General features: G+C 37.5%; 1 protein-coding gene across 5 annotated transcripts; it reads left to right on the plus strand.

Moving 5' to 3' along the window:
• The first annotated feature begins 1,680 nt into the window (after positions 1 to 1,680).
• Positions 1,681 to 20,738, plus strand: LOC131950431 (uncharacterized). 5 transcript variants are annotated; one of them, XM_059312572.1, is made up of 19 exons: positions 1,681 to 1,795; positions 4,022 to 4,109; positions 4,777 to 4,962; positions 5,840 to 6,176; positions 6,359 to 6,497; positions 6,768 to 6,864; positions 7,276 to 7,392; positions 7,488 to 7,544; positions 8,457 to 8,630; positions 9,208 to 9,364; positions 9,500 to 11,184; positions 11,802 to 14,232; positions 14,510 to 15,016; positions 15,311 to 15,395; positions 15,729 to 15,918; positions 16,379 to 17,002; positions 18,786 to 19,226; positions 19,502 to 19,660; positions 20,059 to 20,738. In XM_059312572.1, the coding sequence occupies exons 2-19, from the start codon at positions 4,107 to 4,109 to the stop codon at positions 20,257 to 20,259; spliced, it is 7,590 nt and encodes a 2,529-aa protein (XP_059168555.1). In that variant the 5' UTR covers positions 1,681 to 1,795; positions 4,022 to 4,106; the 3' UTR covers positions 20,260 to 20,738. The 5 variants fall into 5 exon arrangements, with proteins under 5 accessions (XP_059168555.1, XP_059168556.1, XP_059168559.1 ...); XM_059312573.1 differs by having other exon boundaries at positions 4,026 to 4,109; XM_059312576.1 differs by lacking the exon at positions 16,379 to 17,002.
• The last annotated feature ends 6,630 nt before the right edge of the window (positions 20,739 to 27,368 follow it).

A 27,368-nucleotide genomic window follows, 5' to 3' on the forward strand; every position in this document is an offset into this window, starting at 1 on the left:
TTTCTTGTCTTGTTATAAAAAGTTATTTCTAAAAAACCTATGTTTTACAAGACTTAAAAAAATTTCCAGTTGGGTTCTGCACATCTGATCACTTTTGTCTGACAACTGCTCCTGTGTCTACGCTAGACCATTTGACATGTTTCTTAAATTTATAATATACTTGTTTATGTTAATGTTTTTACAATGAACAAACAAATCAAAAAAATCATTTGGCTACATGGACAACTTCATGAGCTTTAATCATCAAACAAATTATTTGGCTAACTGTACAAGTTCTGCAACCTCAGCCTCCAACTATAATATATATTTAATCATTAAATTAAAAAAAAATTCCTTTCCGCTCTTCAAATATTTCTGTTGAACACCATCTGGACATAATCACTGATTTACGTAAAGAACGCTGTGATTGTGAATAAACATTCAAGAAAGGGTCAACTTGATGGAGTCAGTCAATGGGTATTTTTGATGAACTGTCCAAATGGGATTGTTTGGGTTAATAACTCCTGGTGACAGTTGAAAATTAGGTGGTGATGGCATCACACGAATTCTGGGAACAGTTTATACACTCCTCATTTTTTGCACCAGTAAAATATATACCTATGTTGGATTTTGAATCAAATTATATTTAATTTTTCTCATTAAGAAGGGTTTGGTGAATGCGCATATGAAACTGATGTAGTTCAGTGCCTCCAACAAGGTTAAGAACCACTGCCCTAGAATGACATGACAGTTACCCCGACCCTCACTCCTTTGACCCATTTTTTAAATTTCTCATTATAATTATGAAGTGTAGAGAATTGTTTGTAAATTTTATATAGGCCTATACAAGTATTTTATCAAATTTGTAGTTTTCTATTAACTTATGGGCGATTTCCCGGTTACTTCCTCTACATCTGGTTTCCTAAAAATACCATTAAAGTTAGATGGACGAAATTTCACATATAAATATTACATTGCATACATACTATAGTTTATATCAAATTTTGGACGTTTTCCGATAACCGTAAGTGGTACTTTCAATGGTTTCATTTAGGGGAGATCACTGCCGCTTTATTGCTTTAGTTTGAGCTCTTAAGGGGACATAATCAAACTTGTTTGATTTTGTCTGAAATATTGACGGGGTTATCTTGAATTACATAGGATATACAAAATAATCATCTCAAGCTGGCGTAGGAAGTGGAACTGGAAGGTGGGCGCCAAAACGGACGATTATATCTCTTCCCCATTGTCACAACCCACACCCCAATTATCTCTCCACGAAGAGTGCGCCGTTATTTATAAAGAAGCCCTTGACTTTGATACCTATTGTGAATGTAACAATACAAATAATTAGCCTACTGTCTTTTTATCTATTCTACTAATATACGCTTAGGCTATAACTATAAATTAGTATAAATTAGATTTAAATATTGACAAAAATGTACTAAGTCGCCGGATTCTAGACTAGATTATTGATTATATTTTAAAACTCCAAACTTTGACATTAGGCTATGTATATTATTTATTAGGCGTAGAGTTCTATTTATACAACTTTTAAAATATATTTAGGTCAAAAACAGGTTTTGTAAGTTATTTGACTGTTGCTTGTATACTAGTCTAGTTCTAGTCGGCCCAAAGTAAATAAACTAAATGCGTCTTTATTATAGTTGCATACCTTGAGTTGCGCGCGCACATGACAACAAACATGGAAGTCATCGTAAAATGCAGATGGACTTCTGCTAGCTGATTCCATTCATTTAGTTTTAGCAATAAGTCACTTATTAGCTTTGTTTATAAGTAATGGACTAAATTATGTGTATGCAACCTCTAATTATTTAAACAATTTGAATTTTAACGTTTCTTGTTGTCATTACGCATTAAGATTTAATTTCCTACTGCTTTACAAACTGCCAATCTGACTACAGAAAAAGTGTGAATGAATTCTATAATGAATGCAGAATGATGAGAATGATGTCAGATTGATTGAATGATGAACGCTCACTGAATCAGAATGAGAGTGAATTTATTATTCCATATTTTTTCTATTGCACGTTATCTAACGTACATCATTAGAAGAAGAATGCTGCCCATTTCAGAGCCTTTCTTACAGATCTAGATCTAGCTAACTAACTAGATCTACTAAGTTAACTAACTAGAGTCTAGTCTAGTTAGAATTTTTCATCTCCCTTGCCTTGACTTGATGAGTTGATGATGATTGACTTATTCATTAATTATTTATTATTGACTCTTCTTGGATTACTAGAATTCTAGATCTAGATTATTAAATGAATAGATTTTTAAATCTAGAATCAAGACTAGAATGTCACTAGTTTTTAGATCTAGATCTAGGTCCTAGAATATCTGATAATCTTCTGCCTGTTCTGAAATTTCCCAGCGCTGGTATTAAAGATAATTAAACTATTGTAGTATGCAGTATCAGAGTCATAATATGTAAATATGAGGTTTTAATTGTTCATTTTGAGTTGTGAGGATTAGTCCCTAAATTAAATCAATAGTGCCTACATCTAGGCCTGAAATGGATTTAGAACTTAGAATTTACTTCTATCTAAATTGAAAATTGGGATATCTGTTATGACTGTGTCACTCATAATGCTACATTGATGGAATCTTCTTAAAATAACTTAAAGGTTAAAGGCCCAGGGGGTGTTAGATTACTTGGGTAGTTAATAACTTAATTAAATTAGGGGTCTACTAGATCTAAATACAAGTCAAAATCACTAACCAAAACCTAAAACCCTGTCCTTCATTAGCCGTAAACCTAATTTCTGACAACCTAAAACCTATTTTCTTAAAAGTATTATTGGGCATTCATAATACAAATACTATTATTACTAAATTACTTAAGCTACTTACTAATAACTGTGTTATGGTTTGTACTACTCCTACTAACACTAACATTTGAATCTACTCCAGACTAGAACTAGACACTACAAAAATCTGTCTGATTTTAATTAATGATTTTAAGGCTAGTTAATCAAATTATCAAAGGAAAAATTATTTCTATCTGTCTTAATAAAGCAGTAGAATGTGAACTTTCTAACCAGAAAGACTTTAATTTAAAATGATTTATATGTGGGTCATAAAGAGAAAGTCCAATTACAATTTATTACTTATTTCTTTTTTAGACATATAGGCTAATCAATCAAATAATTGTAATCTTTTAAAAATACATCATTGCCTAATCTAATTTCACATTAAACAACAGGCTGATCATGATTAGTACAATTATGGCTTAATTATTATTTATTTTTACACATTTAATTAATATTTATTTAATATGTCCCTATTTTTTCATTCAGTGCTAAATTGGGTTTTATTGTAATTTTCAAATTTTTACCTTTTTTTTGGTACTTTTTCTTAAAGCCAAAAACTAATGTCTTTCATTTTTCTCTTCTTTTTATTGATTAAAGTTAAGGCTTGAGTGGACCTAGACATTTAGAGGGGTTTCAACTGGGCTCTCTCATCTAGAGTCTATAAGGCATAAGCTATATTTGTACAACTATTTCATCATTTGGATACTTACCTGTTGTCAGTTATTACCCCCTGAAAAATCCCCAAAATCGGATTAGGACATTTCACCCAGCCCCCATGTCAATTACAAATTGATCTTAATCCTAACATTAAATGTAGCTAAAATGATAAGGCTATGAAATTATGCTAGTTTAGGTAAAGCTATGGTAACGTTTGTAGTAGGTGTAATGTTATTGGAGTATGAAAGTGTGTACATTCAACTACTGGGTTAAGTTTGAATAAGATATATTTACTGCTGGTTCAAAATAGGTCTTAAATTGCATTATATATTACCTAGTGATTTCAAAATCTATGGCTTATTAGAAAAGTACCACCCCTTTTTTTATTTTACCTTGAGTTATTTTGAGTTATCTTTTAGTAGTTTAGATGTAATAGTTTATTTTACATCTTAATTTCCCTATGATTTTACTTTTAGCCTTCTGTTATTAATTAGTAGTTTAGACTTAATATTTTATTTTACAACTAAATTTTCTTATGATTTTACTGCTAGCTAGTCACCCACCCATTGAGTCAAATCACTCAGCTATGCTGCTTTTTACCTTTCTGAACTACTGAGGTAGTAGCCTGACTATGCAATGGTGAGTTAATCAAGATCAAGAGAACATAAACTAAATTGATTGTATGTACAGCCTAGGGAGTTATTAGTCAGGTTGATTTTTAAATCAATCAATTATATATAGACTTAACATGCATAGGGATAGATTTTGAGATTAACATTCTATGCGAGACTAAAATAGGCTACCTAAATCAGCACATACTTCTCTGAGTGAGTATGTATTATAAGGGCAGAAAATGAGTTCTTGAGACAGGCAGGAAGAAATCTTATATCAAAACAGTATTACTAGGAGACATCAGTCATTAGTAGAATTATATTATGAACATGCTCTTTTGAGTTTTTTAAAACTTATTTTGATATTATTTCTAAACTTTTACCTTGGATTGAATTGTCTGCCTTTTTCCCAGTAGTTCCCATCTTGAGCATGCATGGGACATAACCTAACCTGTTCTATAGTTGCTAATCAAACTTCTTTATTCATGACAATACATTTTGAAGAGAGCACATTCTAACAATTATTAATCAACCATAAAAAATATTATAAAATACTTATTTACAAACCTTTTAATTAAAAAGCACAATAAAATGATTTTTGAGTATTATTTGACCATTAATTTCCCATAACGTTCATGTAGATTTAAAACAATACACTGTACATGTGTAACTGAAGCAAACCTTCAACTTGACAGCACCATGTAGGCTTGAGTTACCTGGATAGGCTGAAGAGTTTCTCATCCTGGTTTGGTTCAGCCTCTAAACACAAAATGTCAGGCGAGGAAGTCAAGCTGCCACCAGATCAGCCTAACTGGCCTGTGGTGAAGGAGTTGTTGCAAGATCTGCAAGCACAGCTGGAGAGTAGGAACATCACTGAGCAGGTACTCCACATACTTATTGATGTAAGGCATGGGTGTCCACGGCTGTATAATATGTCCATCAAGATATAGATGGAAGCAGGTACTCCACATACTTATTGCTGTAAGGCATGGGTGTCCTGGGCTGTGTAATATGTCCATCAAGATATAGATGGAAGCAGGTACTCCACATACTTATTGCTGTAAGGCATGGGTGTCCTGGGCTGTGTAATATGTCCATCAAGATATAGATGGAAGCAGGTACTCCACATACTTATTGCTGTAAGGCATATGTGTCCTGGGCTGTGTAATATGTCCATCAAGATATAGATGGAAGCAGGTACTCCACATACTTATTGCTGTAAGGCATGGGTGTCCACGGCTGTATAATATGTCCATCAAGATATAGATGGAAGCAGGTACTCCACATACTTATTGCTGTAAGGCATATGTGTCCTGGGCTGTGTAATATGTCCATCAAGATATAGATGGAAGCAGGTACTCCACATACTTATTGCTGTAAGGCATGGGTGTCCACGGCTGTATAATATGTCCATCAAGATATAGATGGAAGCAGGTACTCCACATACTTATTGCTGTAAGGCATATGTGTCCTGGGCTGTGTAATATGTCCATCAAGATATAGATGGACATAGAAGTAGATGGGAACGGGAGGATTGTCCTGAGACTAGCACCTGCTCCTATACAAACATATTTTTAGTGGGTCAGTTTAAACAATTGATACTTAACTTTTCCATTTACAAATACAAGTAGTTTTACAGAGTTAAGGAACTTGAAGAATTCGTCACTCTTAAAGCCATTTTGATTTCGTTCATGTAGTTTTTAAAGTGAGTTACATCTTCTTTTAAAGTTTAACCTCGCTATTTTTTTTTATTTATAGGAAACAGGATGGTTTATGCAGACAATATACACAGCCATCCAGTCTGATAGATCAGTAATGTCAACACTAGCAAGTCAGTTGAGTCGTTTTGTGCTGTCTCATACCAGCCCAGGCAGCAGTCCCCTATCTCGTTTAAAGTCACAAATTCAGTCAAACGTGAAGAAAAAACTGGATTCCAATTGTGTTTGGTTTGGTCTGGCTAAATACCTCAGTAGTATATCTAAATCAGATAGAGAACATTTCTTGTATGTTGTTTTGCCTAGAATAATTGAATTTGCTATCAGAATAGAGGAGCATCGACCTAAAGATGGTTTTCCTGTATGTAAGCAGCAAAAATGTAAGTAGAACTTGTTCAACTCAACTGCATTAGTTTTATTTTATTGTTAGTCCAAAAAAATGTTGCATGATTCTCTAATGGATTCACCAATAAATGATTAATCTATTTGCATAACACAAGATGATGTAGGTAGTCACACAGTTTGTTAGTCCTAACTCCAATAGTTTTGCATTGATCTGCAGGTAAAAAAGTCACCTTGTCCCGCCAGTTTGTCTGTTCAGTCATTGCCTGCTTCTTCCTGTCATTGTTCCCTGAGAGGATTCGGGAGTCTTCAAAAATGAATATAGTCAATTTTACACATTTTTTCAAACATCTTCAAATGTATGTTAAATACAATTGCTTCTCTTTCATTTACTAAATAAATTTATACTAAAATACTTGCTGTTTGGTTACTGAAATAGTGGATGTTTTTAATTTTTAGTTAAAGTCAGTAATAATTAGATTTAATTTAATAAATTTTAAGAAGGATTTTAAAAATTTAGTAGCAATATTCTTAAATTAAAGCAGCAATATTGATTTGATTAGCATTTTGTTTTAACATCAGTCTGTCATCATTAAAATTGTACTATGTGTCATTGCATTGTATTTCAGACCTTCTCAAGTTAGTAAATTAAAATGCGTCTTACATTATTTCCAATGTATGATTGATAGAAAAGATGTTGCTGGGAATATTATCTTTACTAGAAAGGTGAGTTCTTTTCACTTGTTATCAGTACTTGATAACTTTGTTGCCCGTCAGCTTTATTGTTTGATTGAAGAAGTGTTTCAATTAGTTGCTCATTAACTTTTTTGTTTGATTGAAGAATTGTTTCAATTAGTTGCCCATTAACTTTTTTGTTTGATTGAAGAAATGTTTCACTTTGTTGCAAATCAAGTGACTAACTGTATTGTTTGAAGAATTGTTTCATTAGTTGCTCATCAACTTTTTTGTTTGATTGAAATTGAAGAATTGTTTCAATTAGTTGCTCATCAACTTTTTTGTTTGATTGAAATTGAAGAATTGTTTCAATTAGTTGCTCATCAACTTTTTTGTTTGATTGAAGAAATGTTTCACTTTGTTGCCCATCAAGTGACTAACATTATTTTCTGATTGCAATAGGCTGCAGCAGCTACTTGGATGCTGACATATGATGAGTTGCTACAATGTGATATTAGTCTTTGTCCACTTCAAGTTCATGTTAAAGGTGTGATAGAGGACAGCCCACATGCTATTCAGGTAAGCAGTGGACAGTTGGTGGGTGAGCTAGCGTGTTTATAGAAGGTTAACATTGTATGTCTTCTACAACTGTATTGCTTGTTGCTGCTCTACAGGTGGACTTTGCTAACAAGTCTATTGGGGGAGGTGTCCTGGGCAAGTCAAGAGTTCAGGTACTGTGGGCTTCTAGACATTGTATAGATTGTCTGGAGTTTAAAATTTTTTGTTTAGAATGTGTTGTAAAACTTTATTCAAATATTTGGACCTGGCATTCACTATTAGAATAGATGGAGTAGAGTTCATCTGCTTCTGTAACCTCTGCATATTAGGGGATAGTGTGGTCAACCAGCTCTACTTTACCTACTGTCAGTCAGGTATTCATCAGAGGACAGTCCAGGTTAGCAGTTATGGACTCTACTTTCTGACCACACCATCCCATTCTATGATAAAAAAAGCTGCTAGTAAAATGTTTTAAAAGTTGGATTAGTGAACACTGTATGTGAACTATGTATGTGTGAGACAGTGAATCCTGTAGCAACATTAGGTATGAGACAGTGAACCCTGTAGCCACATTAGGTATGAGACAGTGAACCCTGTAGCCACATTAAGTGTGAGACAGTGAACCCTGTAGCCACATTAAGTGTGAGACAGTGAACCCTGTAGCCACATGAGGTGTGAGACAGTGAACCCTGTAGGTACATTAGGTATGAGACAGTGAACCCTGTAGCCACATTAGGTGTGAGACAGTGAACCCTGTAGCCACATTAGGTGTGAGACAGTGAACCCTGTAGCCACATTAGGTGTGAGACAGTGAACCCTGTAGCCACATTAGGTGTGAGACAGTGAACCCTGTAGCCACATTAGGTGTGAGACAGTGAACCCTGTAGCCACATTAGGTGTGAGACAGTGAACCCTGTAGCCACATTAGGTGTGAGACAGTGAACCCTGTAGCCACATTAGGTGTGAGACAGTGAACCCTGTAGCCACATTAGGTGTGAGACAGTGAACCCTGTAGCCATTAAATGTCAGACATTGAACCCTGTAGGTACATTAGGTGTGAGACTGAAGGTTTGATATTTTGCCAGGAAGAGATCAAGTTCAGTGTCTGTCCAGAACTGTTATCAGCCATGCTCTTCATGGAGAACATGGACCCTAATGAAGCCATTGCTGTGTCTGGCTTTGAGCAGTTCTCCTGTTACAAGGGCTATGCTGAATCTCTGGAATTTGCTGGCCACTATCATGACCCATCAGGTGCTAGGGTAAGTGGTTTTTATCATCTGACTATTAAATTACCTTTATTGAATTTCTTGTAGGGGTTAGCGTGGTAGAGTCGGTAAAGCTCATGGTTGATAAACCGATAAGTCTCGAGTTCAAACCCTCGGGCAGATGAGGCTCGTTAGCTGGGGACAGCAACTCTTCTAGGGGAGACAACTCCAAAATCAAACAACTGCTGCCTCATAGTTTGTTCTTGGTTGGACAAAGGCTATGGAAGCAAATCTAAAAAGAAAAGCAGGCTGAACTTGGAGTCAATGGCCTCAATGGCGCATAACCAGTTGACACATATCCTTAATTGTGTTGGAGGCGTGGTCGAGTCTGCAAAAGCTCATGGTTGATAAATTCGAAAAAGTCTCGAGTTCAAACCCTCTGGCAGAGAAGGCTCGATCTCTTCCAACACTAAAAATTAAGAATGAAGAAGAAGAATATCTTGTTACAGTGTCTATTAAAAATATTGTTATGGTGGTTACATTTTTCTTTAGTATGTGGTTTTTCCAGGTCATTTTCCTCAAAGTATAACTAATGTATTTTTGACAATCTTGTTTTATTTGTCTATCACAGGGCCACAAGATGGTAGCTATTGATGCAATTTCCTATCGCACCTTACCACTCCTTAACCAGTATCAGGACAACTTTATCTTGAGAGATTTAAACAAAGCTGTTGTTGGATTTTGTAGGTTTCCTGAGGTGGATGAAGACTTAGAGTTAAATCTTAAAGGTACAGTTCCACCTGTTCAGTAGCATACTTTGTCTTTATATATATATACATATATATATATATATATATATATATATATATATATATATATGTATATTTATGTTAATATTAAAAAATTAAATTCTTTTTTTTTAGAAGTTGATAGGACCTGTGATGATGCTGCTGATGTGGTGACAAGTGCCATGAGAGATGCTGTTGAAGATATACCAAGCTCAGAACTGTTTCCTGTTGAAGTGGAGCTGCATGGGCTGCAGTCTCTGGGCACTGCTGGCATTCAGTCAACTGGTGCCGTACCACAAGCTACCACTGCTGCAGGTGACCTGAGGGATGGCACCAAACTAGAGACGTCCAGCACGTCAGGGAGCATTTCAGACACCCCACCTCATGCTGACACCATGTCACAGAGTGGTGATGTCATGCCACTGTCATGCCATGCTTCCAAAAGTCTACCTTCAACTACAGTGCAATCTGTGGATGCTCCCCAAAGTTCACAAGTAGCATCAGACAGTACAACATCAGCAGGTGTAGCTGAGTCAGCAGAGCCAGCAGGAGCTCCATGTAAACTTGAAGAACGTTCAGAGTTGACTTGTAGCAAGCATCCCAATGATCAAATTTCCCATGTTTTGTGTGTGGATGTAGAAAATGGTAATAGAGTTGTTCTGGGAGATGAGGCTTGCTGTAGAGCAGCTGATTCAGGTAGTCAAGATGTGTTCATGGATGTAACTGCTGCAGTCTCTGTACAATCTTATCCAAGTGCCTCTCCATCATACCCCAGTCCATCAGACCCCACCCCATCATACCCCAGCCCATCATACCCTAGCCCGTCAGACCCCAGCCCATCAGAGCCAGCTAAAATGTCATTTCATGAATCACAACTGTTGAGTGACATCCTTGGGAACTTGACCAGACCAAGTGACCATGGAGGGACTACCTTGAGCAGACCCGTTGAGCACCCAGTGATTTCACCCATGTTTGTCCACCCTACTGCTGCTGAAGACATTCTTTCACCCCCCAGTGAAGTGTATGCAATAGCTGGTGCACCAGAGGAGTGTGTGCCTGTGTCTACCAGTGATCTCTGTGTTCCTAGCTTGGTTTCTCTCTGTGACAGTCTTGTATACTCAGATCTTTCACAAAGCACAAATGGAAATGTTCAGGTAAAGTTGGATGTGACTGGATATGAGACAGCATCATTCAAATCTGCCCAGAGGCTGGAGAGGACACCTTCAGATCTCTCAGCCCTATCTCTAGTGGTGAACGTTGGTTCCCAGAGCTTGTCCACCAACTCAGCTGAGGAGGAGAGCACCAAGCCTCTGGAGCTGTTGTCTGTGTCTGTGGAAGATGAGCAGACCAAAAGTCAGCTGCTGGACACTGGAGCGGCCAGCTTTGATTCAGTCCTGCCGTCCATGTCTCCGCAGTCGTCCGGCTCCTCGGCTCATATTTCTCCCAACACATCCATGACATCCAGCGAGCCGCTCAACTCGCAGTCCAACTCTGATTTCTTCCAGCAAGTCTCTGAGGTCTGCGGAGAACAGTACCTAGAGCGCAGAAGTTCTAGAGACTTTTACGGAGAGCTGCGGGAGTTTCTCAACTCCTCGAGCTCAGGTTCTCGCAGCTCAGCCTCTGGTGGGCCCAACTCTAGCTCTAACTCAACCTGGGGGTCAAGGTCAGGATCTATATCATCTCATGGCACCAATGGCTCATGTAATGATTTTGTTGACTTTTGGAATAACTTCCGGCGCCGAAGCTCCCAGTTGAGTGACACCACGTCTCGCAGGTCCAGCTCCAGCAAACACAGCTCCGACTTCAGCACAGACCTAGAGGTAAGACACTTTTATTACAGCTGAGACAATCCTAGATGTAAGACACTCACTTTTATTACAGCTGAGACACTGAGACAATCCTAGATGTAAGACACTCACTTTTATTACAGCTGAGACAATGAGACAGTCCTAGATGTAAGACACTCACTTATATTACAGCTGAGACACTCAGACAATCCTAGATGTAAGAGACTCACTTTTATTTGTAGCTTTTGTTTTCTTTTTTGTAAAGTGCTCAATTTATAATTGAAATTATTACATTTTTGTTCAATTTATAATATTTAGCTTTCATGAAGTGAATAAGTGATATAAAATTAAAATTCTGAAAGGATTATATACAGGTTTGAAAGTGACATCACAATTATCTATAGTTAGCAAATTCTTTTTAATAAATAGCACAAAGCAATTTTCATTCAAGTTCAAGCTAGACTATTATTCTCATTATTTGCGTGCCAGCAGTGAAAAGTATCTACAGATATGGCTAGATATTCATGTGATTTTGACAGTACATTCTTGTTCATAATTCAAGAAAAAACCTAAACATTATTACAATTTTTCTTTAAGCATGACATTTAATTGCACGTTAAAGACATTGCTCATAAAAATGTAACTTTCAGGAAATATCAGAGGGCCTACAGAAATACAGCCACGGAATCATTGAAGAGGAAGGGGGACTCTTCTCCATGCTGACAGACTTTGCCTCACAAGTTGTATCCACAGCTGTCAGCAAGGGTGTGGCCACAGCTGTTAACATCAACTCTGTGGATCTGGGGGATCAGGACAGCACACTGGACCAGGTGGCCAGCTTCATGGATACATCTGACAAGATGGATAAGGACAGTTCCATGGATACATCTGACAAGATGGATAAGGACAGTTCCGTGGATAAATCTGACATGGATAAAGAAAGTTCCATGGATAAGTCTGACAAGATGGATAAGGACAATGATTTTAACCTGGGGGATAAGGATAAAGTAGTAGATGAAGCAGATACGGTCAGTGCAGTGGATCATATGGGCAAAGGCCTGCTCCATAAATCTGTCAGTCCACAGGTAGAAGATCGTAGACATGAAGACCAGTGTCCTGCTGCCTTGCCTGTAGGAGCCAGTGGAAAGAGCCGGAGCAGGTTCTCTAGAACTGCCACCTTAGTCAGACAAGAAAAACTCAACCCAGATTTTGAAGACTCGCCTGAAGTCTTGTTCCCTCAAGGAGAGGGATCTGGAATACCTGGCAAGTTTAGTGAGGGTGATGGTATACCTGGCAAGTCTGAGCATCAGGAGCACCAAGCAACAACTGTCATTCCAGCTCCATCAGGTTCACCTGTGTTTTCTAAATCTTCAGGTGTAAAACCAGGTCATCAGAGTGTGGATTCTGGCTTCATCTCTGTCCAGACCTCGGCAGCGTCACTCCATGAGCCAGGTGTGTCAGCCTCTAAGCCTGCTAGTGGTGACCTTGTTAGTGGTGACCTTGTTAGTGGTACCCCTGTTAGTGGTACCCCTGTTAGTGGTGACCCTGTTAGTGGTGACCTTGCACATGAAACCATTCCAAAGAAAGAGACATCACTAGACTCCCATGTGTACAAGCCATCTTTGCCTAGTTCTACTGCTGAATCCACACAACTAAAGAACACTGACCAAAACATCAAACAGAAGCCCACATCGTCTTTCAAAAGTCATTCCTCTTCTCATATTCCTAAAGCAGCCACCAGTACTGAAGTGCACAGTAAGTCTGGCAAGGCCAAGCGAATGAAAAGTGTTGAAACAGCTGGCAAAGTGCCCAGCCAGTATCTCACAGACTCTAAGCTAGCCAGAGAGGCAGCAGCAGCCTCAGTGTCTGAAAGCTCATCCTGTTCCATGCATGTGTCAGTGGGAGCCAGCGGACCATCCAGATCATCAGGGATACCCAAGTTTAAAAACTCTTCTAAATCTCTGTCTGAGACAGCCAAGTGTTCCTCCCCTCCACATCATAAGGCCAGGCAGGAAGACTTGCCAGTTGATAGAAAAGATGGATCTAAAGCAAATAGAGCCAAGAAACAAAGCAAGAGAGGAGATGACATGTTCCCCCTGCCACAGAAAAGCCGATACATATTTTCTGATGTTGCCCCTCCCCTCCGTGAGAAGAAACACAGGCACAAAGACAGCACTGCTGATTCCCCACAGAAAAAACATGGCAGAAATACTGGTAGAAAATCTGATGATAAAAAGCGTCCTTCAGCTAAAGATTCACCTAAAAAAACACCTTCAAAAGATTACACCAAATCACCAAAATTTATTCGCTTTGTCAACTCTCTAGCTGAAATATCAGTGAGTCAAGCAGTGCTAGAAGGGGCTGAGATCCTCACACAAGCCCCACATGCTCACGATGAGATCTCTGATGAAGTTTACAACTGGTTTGCCACCAAGATCATCAATGAAGTATTTTTTCATGTCCTCACTGAGACAAGGGAACAAGACCCTGCTGTACACCTGGATGAAATTGGCGCCTCTGGTGATTTGGTTCCTTCCGTTGAGGTGGAAGCTTCCAGGTTAATAGAGAACATGTTCCAGACGTTGGGCGCCAGCGCAACAGACACTGTGGAAGTGGGATCTGCCAGACAAAAGTCTAAAGGGATTCTGCCAGCCAAGTCAGACATGGCAGCGTCCAGCTGTCATAGTAAGGTCCCTGGCTCTCTTAAGGTGGTCAAGTTCAAGGAAAGTTATGAAGATGATGAAAGTGCTGCCAAGCCAGCTCAAACTCCAGCCAACAAGACAAACTCCAGCACACCATTCCGTATAAGCAGCAGCATTCCAATTCCAGTCCGCAGGAAAAGTAGCTTAGATCTTCCTTTGGTTTCCCCCCCTGTGGGCAGGGGGCCAGGGGATCTGTCCTCTGACCAGCAGAGAAGAGGTTTGGCCAGTGTGGATTTGTCTTTAGACATTTACCAGACAGCCGCCTCAATAGTCAACCAAGTTTTTCAGACCATCTCTGACAGCATGGACGCTCAGGTCCTCAGCCCTGGATCTTCCTGCCGATATGGAACTGTTTCATCCTCAGATGCCCATTCAACAGGTTTGTGCTTGCTCATTGTATTGTTTAAATCGTTTATATTAAATTATATTCATGTCTCCTATTTAGGTTTTAGCATATCTAAATTTTTTTGTTTTACTAGATTTTTCATTATTTTTAAAATAGTTCATAAAATAAAAGTTTTGGTTTATATGTAAATTAATTTATTAATTTTGGTAATTTAAAGAACCTAACAATCTTTTGTTACTTAAAGTGACAGTTAAATTATAAGGTTGCATTAAATTGATCTGATTGGTTATTTTGTTCTCTCTACTGCCAGGCAGCAGAATTCATAGTCACTACGATAGCTTTGCCTCAAATATTTTCTCAAGTTCTTCTATGAAGACTTCAGAGAGTCCACGACGGAGCCGCCGATCTGTGTCCCCTAGTATAGGTGTCTTCTTCAGAAAACCCATGAGCCGTGAAACTCTGACCAACGCATTTCTCAAGGTTGACCACAGCCCTCAGATAAAGTCGTACGAGCGACGCAGCAGTGAACCATGTCAGACAAGCGTGCAGTTGTCCTTGCAGGCCTTCAACAACAACAAGTTCTCTGGGAAGATGGTGGAGGATAAAAATGTCAAAGTTTCAAGGACTGATGATGACATTGGTCGAGGCAAGACATGGCGTCGTGGCTCCTTGGAAGGATTCTCGTTTGACCAGCGCAGGAATTCATGTGGGTTCAAGGACCCTGTGCTGTCCAGGTTTGCTGAGGAGCTGATGAAGGCAGACACCTCTGTGCCAGAGCTTGTCATTGTTGGATCCCATGCCAGCTCTTCTTCAACAGGTCAGCTTGTCCCACGTTTGGTCCTTGTTTGTCCTAGGTTTGGGTTAAACTTAAAGTCTTTTGTCAATCAATAGGACTCAAATCATATCAAACATTAACTGTAATTAGTCAATAAGTCATACAAGAAACATTGTGTATTATGCATCAATTGTAACACCACAAATATAATGCAACAATGACATGGTTATAAAAGCATGCCACAGTGTTTTTATTATAAAACAATATTATGAAAAGATTTTTTATAGAAGAAATGTTTGCGCCTGTTGTATTAAAAATATACTTTTGATGTTATAGGTTCTAGGCGAAGCAGCATGAGTGCTTTTAGGGATTCAACTTTAGCTAATTTAGAAAATGAACTTCTTAATACCAGTTTCACAAGGTTAGTTGAACAAACAGAAAGTTTACGTTGTATGTTTGTATTTTAAGTTTCAGTGTTAACCAGCTGTGAAGCTTTAGGCTTTAAATAATTGTAAATAGTCATCAGAAAAGAATTTCATTGAATTCTTTTCAGACCAATAATTGTATAGTTTCATATAGCAAAAATCCCAAAGTTTAAGTTAATTTATTATAAATATATCTACTGATGGCCTATGATTCATCTCTTATGATAATTGGTTTGATGAGACTTGGGTGAGATATGAAACAAAAGACAGGACCGTTTTATCCAAATCACATAGAAAACATTTAGACCAGTTACTATTTCCATCTTCAGTGCCTGTAGCATGTCCCAGTCCACCAAATCCCACAGAAAACACAAACATTTAGACCGGTCAAGGAGTAGAGAATCTCGCCAAGGGAAGTCAGACAGCTCAGACACAGAGTACTGGTTCCCTCCCCCTAGGTTTGTGGGTGAGGAGTTCCAGCAAGAGTACAACAGACAACACAGCCAAGATGAGCTGCAGGTACCACTTCTAACACATTCACATTTCTTCAGTTTTCTATTGCTTTTTCTCTTTTTTTAAATAACTTTTTTTCTTTTCATACTTTTACCGCCTACATAGTAATTGAACATTTAGTTTTATAAAGTAATTGATTAGTGGTTTTAACAGATTGATAACATTAATAGATTTGGGTTGACAGGCTTAAACCTGAAGAAATCAGTTCATATTCTGCTTCTCTTATTTTTAATATTTTCTCAGTGTTTTCTGGCTTTATTTAACTGATAGCTGCTTGAGAATATTTTCTCCAACTATGTTCAATTGCTGTTGTGGTTTTCTTTTCTATTATTTTAATCTTTGAAGTTTGGCTTTGATATAACACCATTCAATTTTTGGCTTTCAAACCTGACAATTAAGAGGTAGGAACTTAGCAGACATTTTCCATAAAGGTTTAAAATGACCCTTCTTTTCCTGCACTCTCTAGGATTATGCGAGTTATTTTGCTGGTCGTGTAGTGCAGGAGGCTGTTTGTGTGCTCCAGTGTGAGCCAGAATACATGAGCCAAGATGCGCTGGATGTTGACATGTTTGCTGAGAACCTGTCTGACCAAATCATGCGCGACGTTTTTATTTCGTCAGTTACCAAAACAGCTGACAGGGTCCAAGCTGGCACAGATATCAGGGGAAGTAACCAGTTTCCCTTTGGGGAGGGAGCTAAGCCTAAGACTTCCAAACCTAAAGCTATTCCACTCAAGAAAGGACAGGAAGCACGCAGTCATAAAGCTAGTGGAAGTCAACTCCGAGTAGGAAAAGCTTCATCTTTAAGTGAATCACCAGTGCACCTCCAGCCCCCCCACTCTAGTCAACCTTTCCATGGGCCCCGGGGTGTGGTCAAGCACAGACGTAGAACTCCATCTTATCCTAATGACGCTAACATCCCAAGAACCAAACGCCATTCCTCACCGTCCCCCTTCTTCCCTGGGGTCTGGTCCCGTCCAGCAGCCTCATCATTACAAGTTCCTGTAGGCCAGCATCGGCCCAGCATGGTCATGAGAAGCCTGTCTGAGTCCAGCACCAGCAGAGACAGCAGCAGCAAGCATCACACTGTGGTAAGGAACTCCGCTGGCATAGCTCTCTAGATGATTTCTAGCGCTAACAAATGTATTCACACTTTTCAGAGGTGTTTACTGCACAATTTTAGATGGTTGGTAGCACTTAGTGTATTCCCCTTTTTCAGAGGTTTATGTGGCACATTTTTCTTTACCAGTTCTTTACTTTCTAACTTTTTTATATAGAGGTATTTTCTTAACAACAGTGATAACATTTTCTCTTAATAATGTATCATTTTATGAAACTTACAAAATACATCCAGTTGTGAGTTGTTCAATGACCGCTTTATTGCATTGATTTTTAAAAAATCCTTGGTTTTTATTATTATTATATCATTTATGTTTATACATTTTAATATATAAATAAAGATACATGTATCTATATATAAGTATACATCCAATTATAAATAAATGCATAGGTAGATATCCATATATCACAATCATCTATATACCTATCATAGTTGTACATATTACATAGGTAGATATCCATATACCACATTTATCTATATACCTATCATAGTTGTACATATTACTCTCACAGTTGCTTTATACTTCTGGATCACTTTTAGCTGTAAGATTTAAAGCTAAGTTTGATGTTGTAAACTATTTAGTCTATCTAAAATTTCTTGTATGGAAAGTTGACCATTTCTTTCAAAGAGTATTGTTTTTAAAAAAAAGTTAATTAATTTAGATTCATGCATTAAGAATCTCATGAAATATGTGCAAAAGTGAACTGAAATATTTTAAAATGCTATATTCCTAACACTTATTTTTTTTTCAACTTTAATCCCAACTTTCCAGAAGAGGAAAATAAACTCTAGCCTGGGTGATCATAAACAAGTTTGACATTGCTGTGATTGTTTGTGTATCAATATCTAATTTATCCACTAAATAAAGCTGGCTATTAGTTCAATTCATTTTTGATGGCTGCTTTATTTACTTGTCTATTAGTGCTTGAGTCTTTATCCGTAGGTTCAATTGGCTATTTTCATGAGAACTTACAATACTTGTTTATAATGAATACAAATTAAAATATTTTAAATGCATCTTTTAGCAACATTTAAAAAATCACTAAGCATAAAAGAATATTTTTTTAAAGTTTAAATGCATAGTATTAATAGAATGTGAAAATCATTTTAACATTTTATAACTAAAATTTTGAGTGCATCATTGATTCAATGTTTGATTAATAGTTGATAGTTCTTCAACACATACATTGAAACAATTTTAAAATTGTTTTGTGGTTTAGCTACTGACACAATGCATTTGTTTTTGGTGATTCCAATAAGTACACAAATAATAACTTACAATCACAGTTCTTCCACTAGTGCATCAAATAATTTTATATTACTTTAAGTTTCCAAATAGGTTAAATGTTAAACAAATTTTATGTGTGGTAGAATCAGTATTTATTGATTGGTAGGTCAAAGGTTAAACAATTTTTATGTGTGGTAGAATCAGTATTTATTGATTGGTAGGTCAAAGGTTAAACAAATTTTATGTGTGGTAGAATCAGTATTTATTGATTGGTAGGTCAAAGGTTAAACAATTTTTATGTGTGGTAGAATCAGTATTTATTGATTGGTAGGTCATAGGTTAAACAATTTTTATGTGTTCAGTAGAATCAGTATTTATTGATTGGTAGGTCAAAGGTTAAACAATTTTTATGTGTGGTAGAATCAGTATTTATTGATTGGTAGGTCAAAGGTTAAACAATTTTTATGTGTGGTAGAATCAGCATTTATTGATTGGTAGGTCAAATGTTGAAATAATTTATCATCAGAAAACCAACTTGTACCAGAGGGAGCAGTCACCAGCAAGTGTCAGGTCTGTGGACTTGAGCTCCTGCCTCTCTGACCAGACCTGCTCGTCCATCCTCTCATCATCATCAGCATCCTCGTCCACATCATCCCTGGCCAGTATTGGACCCACTGGTCAAGACAACAAACTGGACATGGATCCCTCATATCCAGAACTTTCTACTCAAGTCTTTCACAATGTGAATCAGGAAGCTGTTCCATCAGTAAAGGTCAGTGAGCAGCCTAGTGTGGGCAGTGTTAGCACGCCACTGAGACGACAATGTGAGCAGCCTAGTGTGGGCAGTGTCATCACGCCACTGAGACGACAATGTCACAGGTCTGTGGCTGATGAGTTTGCTAAAGGTTTGAGTGAACAAGTCATGGAGACAGCACTGGAGCAGTGTAGGAGCAACCCTTGGCTCAGGGTAAGTTGGGGCCTTTTTAAAAAAAATATTTGTGTGGTTGGTAGCTAGCAGTTGCAGAACACCTATGCTATGGTTTTATGGTGATAGATATTTAGGAGAAAAATGATTTGCATTACCCCCATTTTACAGCATCTGTCCTTATCAACAAATTTCAAAGCAAAAAAAAAAAACTTAGTTTTTTATTATAATTTAAAAAAATGTCTTCAATATTGAAATCATCAAAAGAAATTGCTAACTGATGTGTTGGAGATTAAATTTGTTTTTTCCTTCTCCAGTTTTGTTCCTACCACCAGCCAATAGCCACAGGTAACTGGGGCTGTGGGGCATTTCAAGGTAACCCACAGGTGAAGTTTGTGTTGCAGTGGATAGCTGCAAGTATTGCCAGATCTCCCACGTTGTTGTATTACACTTTTGGTGACCCAAGTTTGACAAAGGTAGGTCACTCTGATTCACCGTATCAAAACTATTTGACCCTTGAACTCTGTTAGCAGTACAGTCACAAGGCCTTGCCTGCTGGTGGTTGGTTGGTTTCTGCTTGGACAGCAAGTTTTCTTGAGTTCTTGTAGGCTTGAATTTTGTAAGTTAAGAGAGAGAGTTAAGAGAGAGAAATTGCTTTTAGGGCTGATGGTGCTAGACATTGCAAGACTATAGTTGTTTTTATTTTGGGTAATTTTATTATTGTAGTCATATTTTTGGGATAACTATCTTTAAACATATAATTTAGTGGTTCTTGTATTGCCTGTTCTGTTCATTTTACTTCCTTTTTTTCTATCACATAGGTGATATTTGATTCTGTTGATTTTTAAAATAATTTGATGTCAATCATCACCAGGCTCAAGAATTAGCTGCTCTGATAAGTGGCATGACAGTTGGCCAGCTTGCGTCCACACTAAGAGAATACTGTCATTGGATTACCAAGAACATTCCCCCTCCACACCACACCCAGACTGCCCCTAGGCCAGCTGAAGGGCAGCCCCCTCAGTCCTTGTTTGATTTCATTTGGGACAAGTTTCACACAGCAGAGGACAGATGACCATGATGTCAGACAACTGCTGGTGTTGTACCCAAGCTATGTTTGACAGGAGACCAAGGACATGTAAATATTGACAGGTGTAACCAGAGCAATAAAGTGACCAGCTGCTTCAACTCACCTCACAGTTTCCACAGTCTGGTCCATTTGATCCCCACCCCCATGTGTCAGGTCATGTGTGTTTGATCCCCACCCCCTGTGTCAGGTCATGTGTGTTTGATCCCCACCCCCTGTGTCAGGTCATGTGTGTTTGATCACCAACCCCTGTGTCAGGTCATGTGTTTGATCCCCACCCCCTGTGTCAGGTCATGTGTGTTTGATCCCCACCCCCTGTGTCAGGTCATGTGTTTGATCCCCACCCCCTGTGTCAGGTCATGTGTTTGATCCCCACCCCCTGTGTCAGGTCATGTGTTTGATCCCCACCCCCTGTGTCAGGTCATGTGTGTTTGATCCCCACCCCCTGTGTCAGGTCATGTGTTTGATCCCCACCCCCTGTGTCAGGTCATGTGTGTTTGATCCCCACCCCCTGTGTCAGGTCATGTGTGTTTGATCCCCACCCCCTGTGTCAGGTCATGTGTGTTTGATCCCCACCCCCTGTGTCAGGTCATGTGTGTTTGATCCCCACCCCCTGTGTCAGGTCATGTGTTTGATCCCCACCCCCTGTGTCAGGTCATGTGTTTGATCCCCACCCCCTGTGTCAGGTCATGTGTTTGATCCCCACCCCCATGTGTCAGGTCATGTGTTTGATCCCCACGCCCTGTGTCAGGTCATGTGTTTGATCCCCCTGCCACTGACCTAGAGTGTGGGTGTGCACCCCCCCCCCCCCCCCGCTGTACTAGAATGTGTGAGTGCAGTTATCAAGTTGTAGTTAAACACAGAAGTTGAGTTGGTATAGAATGTACTTGTAGGCTCTGTTAAACACAGAAGTTGAGCTGGTATAGAATGTACTTGTAGGCTCTGTTAAACACAGAAGTTGAGTTGGTATAGAATGTACTTGTAGGCTCTGTTAAAAACAGAAGTTGAGCTGGTATAGAATGTACTTGTAGGCTCTGTTAAACACAGAAGTTGAGTTGGTATAGAATGTACTTGTAGGCTCTGTTAAAAACAGAAGTTGAGCTGGTATAGAATGTACTTGTAGGCTCTGTTAAACACAGAAGTTGAGTTGGTATAGAATGTAGTTGTAGGCTCTGTTAAACACAGAAGTTGAGTTGGTATAGAATGTAGTTGTAGGCTCTGTTAAACACAGAAGTTGAGCTGGTATAGAATGTACTTGTAGGCTCTGTGAAACACAGAAGTTGAGTTGGTATAGAATGTACTTGTAGGCTCTGTTAAAAACAGAAGTTGAGCTGGTATAGAATGTACTTGTAGGCTCTGTTAAACACAGAAGTTGAGTTGGTATAGAATGTACTTGTAGGCTCTGTTAAAAACAGAAGTTGAGCTGGTATAGAATGTACTTGTAGGCTCTGTTAAACACAGAAGTTGAGTTGGTATAGAATGTAGTTGTAGGCTCTGTTAAACACAGAAGTTGAGTTGGTATAGAATGTAGTTGTAGGCTCTGTTAAACACAGAAGTTGAGTTGGTATAGAATGTACTTGTTGGCTCATGTAGTCTGGAGCCAGACCAAATTGTAAATAGAAGGACTATTTATTATAAACTAGTTGGACAACTGAAGTAGCAATAATTCATGCAGTTTTTTTATAAGTTACTGTTTAGTAAAGTATAATTCTTTTGTGCTCAGGTGTGGGCCTTTAAATTTTTTTTTTCAAAAGCTGAATCTCATTTTGTAGAAGAAAGATTTTAAAAAGCCAAATAGAAATTTTGACCCCACCCACCCTGAGGTTATCTTACACCCACCCTAAGGTTAGCTAAGACTACAGCAGTAACTTGCCAGTGTTTGATTCCAAAACTCTTCTAACCCAAACCCTTGCTGATATTGAGTGTTGTTGAATGCCTGCTGAAAGTTGTCTCCCATTCACTGTCAGAGTTGAACCTTGCCCTTGCCATCAAATGGTGCTATCTTCTACTGCATAATGAAACATAATCCTCTTTGTTTCAGCTCAATACTTCTTCATGTGTTTGCAATATTCTGCATTTAAATAATAAATACTGAAATCAGCTTTTTGCCAAATTTTTCTGCATGCATAATAGCCAACCTTATGTAGAGATTAGAGCAGATCCTCCTCAGTTGGCTTTAGGCAGGCCTTGAAAACACAACTTATTTACCCTAGGAACTTGAAAAGTTGAAGTTTAGATGACTAAATTTTCTGCACAAATTTGAGACCAAAGACCTCAGCAATTTGTTTACATCCCATGTATTGGCACAGTTGTCTCCCTCTTGCCCCCCCCCCCCCCCCCCCCCCCAGTACTGTAGCTCCCACCCTTGGAATTGCTTCATTACATAATTGTATTAGTCAGCTGATTCACACAAGTCATGAGATTTAGTGGGGCTTGGTTTGGTGGCCACACTATTTATATACTACATTATTGCTGAATTGTATTCATTTATTATTTCTGGTTCAAAATCTTGACTCAGCTACAAATATGTTTACAATATTTGAAAAAATTGTATGACATTGTGTTGTTTAGCCATTTTACCAATTTTAAATTTCAATGAGACAAACTGGATATTGAAATATTAAAAAGTACAACTATTTTTAAAGCTATGAAATAAATCTAGAAACATGCAGTTTAAAATATGTGTAGAGTTGTGTATGTTAGTGAGGCTGATTTCTCACCATGCAAGTAATTGTTTTAAAACTTAACATTTTTTTTACAGCTGATGATGTAATTATGCAACTTTGATCTTTAATCAAAAGATATTTTAATTGTCATGTTTTTATTGAATTCATTGTGATATGGAGGAAAGCTTATATATTTGTTTGAATGAGAAAATCTTGTCAAAATGTTTTTATTTTCACATTTCACACAGTCCATCTTCATCTACCATAATCAAATGAGAAATTTTCTTTGGAAAGTTTTCTAAATTACTGTAAAACCAATGTATGTGATAGCATAGCAGTACTGAAGAAAGATTTGTTTTTTTTTTGTGTGAATGAATGAAGGTTAGATGTTAGTTGGAGATAAAACCATTTGATCTATGTGGTATCATCTGACCACAATTTTTATAAACTTTGAGTATTAGACCTTTTTTGATTAATAAACAGTAGTCCTGTTGATAAACATGACTTGCAACAGTTCTAAATATTGCCATCAAAAATGTAGGCTTTGATCGTGAATTGAGTTTTCAGTGAGGTCCATGGTTCTCTCTATTGTCCAGATCTGATTGTAAGTTTGTAGTGGCCCAGCTTGCTCAGTGTCTTTGTTTTCTCTAGTCCTAACTTATTTTAAAAGCTTTACACTATTCACTCGTTAAGAAAGAAGAGTTTTAATTGTGTGTGATGTTACACCACACATGTAAAGAAAGAAGTTTTAATTGTGTGTGATGATAGACCACACATGTAAAGAAAGAAGAGTTCACTTTCATCAGATTGTGTTTTTTTAGTTGCTGCCAGTTCTGTTTTGAGTATATTTTTTATGCAAATCAAACTTTCCCATTACTTTTCATCCTAATTTGTATTTTAATGATTTTAATTGTCAATAAATTAATTGTATAACTCATGACAAGGAAATATTTATTTTTTAGTCCTCACTCTGTTCACTGTTTCTGGCTTTGAATTCAAGCATTTTGTTATTTTAATTCTACTTTTTTTTTATTATTAGTCATTTTGAAATTATGAAATACTAATTATGACTTTCCAAATTTATTTTATCCTCATAATGTCTTCCACTCTTGGGTTTTCTTACATCTGATGAAGTATCTGCCAAAGTTAGATGGTGAAGTAAAATGTAATGAAACCTGTTCAGATGTTTCTTACTTCATCTGCCACATTTCATGTATCACCAGAGTTGAAGGGGTGTGGCTATACAGTTTTAGACTGGCCTGAATCTCAGGTGGGCTGAACCTAGTCAGATTGATAGGACCCTAGTCAGGTGGGTTTAATCCTTCACTTAAACCTTGGTTTGACAAACCCTAGTCAGGTGGGTTTAATCCTTCACTTATAGACTTAAACCTTGGTTTGACAAACCCTAGTCGAGTGTGGACTGAACCCTAGTCTAGTGTGGACTGAACCCTAGTCTAGTGTGGACTGAACCCTAGTCCGATGGGTTGACCTAATATGGTGGGTTAATAGAAACCTGTAGTCATACATTTCTCTACTTGATCTCTTGGCCCCACCCCCAAATTTGACCGACTATTGTTTTATTCTGTTGATGTCTATTTATAACTTGTGATATATTCAACTGTTTTACCTTGATGCTTGCTGTTTAGTTATTATATCTCTGTTCTAGTTTACTATTTTGTTTTACAAGTAGAATTACTGTCATCAACAGTATGTATGAACTTTCTGTATTTCCAATAGACTTTTGACATGACAATGAGTCAAAGCAATAGGGGGTCACAGTATGTACAGAGGGCTTGACCAAGTAAAGGCAGATACAATCAATAATTTTTGTTTTAAAACATTTAGTTTCATTGTTTCATCTCTTGCTAGTTATTAAAGCTGATTAATATTTTTGTTTAGACGTGCTGTGTTCATTTCTATAGACATGACTTTCTATTTTTTTTATTTATCTTGACATATAGTGTCACAATGGAATTGTGTAATGTGAGAATTCACAGTTGACTGGTAGTGGTGTTACATATAGTCACATAACATCACAGTTGACTGGTACATGTGTTACATATAAAGTCACATAATGTCACAGTTGACTGGTAGTTGTGTCACATAACGTCACAGTTGACTGGTACATGTGTAACAAAGTCTGCTTAACATTTTGTTCTCAAACAAAAAAAAGTTCTCTGGTGTTTTCAACTGTTTGTCAACCTTCATTTGAGGGGAACTAACACACCATGAGCGCCACTAAAACTTTTGTTGCTTTTTGTTTTGCACACCAATAATGATAGTCCAGTTGAGCAGTGGAAACAGCTTACAGTAAGTTCAAGGGTTAACCTGCAGACATTAATCATTCAGCTTTGGACATAACAATTTATACACACAGTGGAAGATAATGTGTTTATTTGGACACACTAAATCATTTTATTTTTTAGAAATAAAATTTGGATTGGAAATTTTTTTTTTAGATTTAAAAAGTAAACGTTTTGGTTTAATTAAGTCTTGGTATGTTAACTACCCAGTGGTGAATTTATTAAGCAGAGATTAAATTTTTGAAGTTGCAGGAATTTTATGTCTTGAAATATTTTTTTTATACTGCTATCACCAATCAAATGTGAGACAAACATTTTCAAATACTGTATGGGAGACCAATATTGTTGGGTGAAATGTACTGTTTTATGTATGTATGTATGTATGTATGTATGCATAGTGTGTCTAGTTTTCCAACAGTGTTTTACACATTGCTCTGTGTGTGATCTACATGATATTTCTCAAAAAGTGTTCCAATAATTTTATAATGTCATTAATAATGCATAATAAAGGCATTAATATAAAACAAACACATGCTATCTTGTACTTTTACTTTGTGCTAAGTAATCTAGCAGTTTAAAATTATTTGTATAAATATGAACAACAAAGAAAATTTTGTGGTAAACTTTAAAAAATAAAAATTGTAATCCTTGTTTCAATAAAATAATTAGAATAATTGAAAACAAAATGTTGATGGCATTAAACAAATGGTAGAGCATGTTTATCTGCCCATTGCCTGTGTTGAGGGCTATGTGTTATTGATCCTGGATTAATTGTTATCTGACACTTGATGTGTTAAAGTTCACTTCAGTAATGTCATAAAGAGGGGGTCGGCGTGGTCGAGTCGGTAAAGCTCATGGTTGCTAAACCGAAAAGTCTCGAGTTCGAACCCTCGGGCAGATGAGGCTCGTTAGCTGGGGACAGCCACTCTTCTAGGAGAGACAACTCCAAAATTAAAACAACTGCTGCCTTGTAGGTTGTTCTTGGTTGGACAAAGGCTATGGAAGCAAATCCAAAAAGAAAAGCAGGCTGAAATCGGAGTCAATGGCCTCAATGGCGCATAACCAGTTGACACGTACCGCTTAATTGTGTTGGAGGCGTGGTCGAGTCGGCAAAAAAAGCTCATGGTTGATAAATTTGAACAAAGTCTCGAGTTCAAACCCACTGGCAGATAAATCTCGATCCCCTTCAACACTAATAATTAAGAACGAAGAAGAAGAAGAAGAATGTCATAAAGACATTGAGCTGACCTGCTGACTAATTTCTCAAGGGTTAAGATTGTCAAATAAATCACAAAATCGACCCTATAGAGTTCACTGAAATTTGGTGACAACTATTTATGGCATCAACTTACAAGGTGCACGGGTATCCTAAAAAGTTTATTTGCTTGGATGAATAAATCAGTATGAATTATTTAACATTGCAAGCTACACAGACAAAAAACATTACTTCATGATTTAGCTTATAGCTGAAGTAAGTTTTTCAAGAGCTATTACAGAATACTTACTAAAATTTCATATTCACTGGAAATTTTCAGCTTGTTGTAAGGGGAAGATTTACAACTCCCATAGGCTGCTCATGCCTACAGGAATGTTGTTTCATAGTATTTTAAACTTGTTCCAAGTTGAAAAATGTGGGGGGGGGGGGGGGGGGGGGGGGCAGCACATTCCAATTATTTCAGTCCTGTTTACAGACTTCAAATTTTTTCATAATTAGCAATAGCTACTTAAATCAAGAATTATGGATGACCTAGATAGACTCTTTATGCTTGGGATCTGTGGGGGTCACAAAACAGGCATGGGTGAGGTCTACGCCTGTGACAACATCTAAGAGGTAACAACAAAAAACTCATGATATGAATATGAAAGTCTGCTTTACTGAGTTTACAAGCTTATTTAACTAATTAATGCTGTTTAATTCTAGGCCTATTTTACCACTTTAAGACAATTTCACTTTAACATTGAAAAAATACTTATAATAGTTTCAGTTATGCAATCAAAATATTTAATTTATGTGAAAAAAAGATTCTTACATAAAAAGTATATGAAAAACAAAGTAAATTTATACTACATAGATAAAAGTTAATTCATACACTGGAATATAAAAAATATGGCAGTCGCCAGATTTCGG

The sequence above is a fragment of the Physella acuta genome, unplaced genomic scaffold (genome assembly GCF_028476545.2).
Source record: "Physella acuta isolate Inbredline_101_S28 unplaced genomic scaffold, ASM2847654v3 ptg000761l, whole genome shotgun sequence".
In the NCBI taxonomy this organism is placed as follows: Eukaryota; Metazoa; Mollusca; class Gastropoda; family Physidae; genus Physella; species Physella acuta.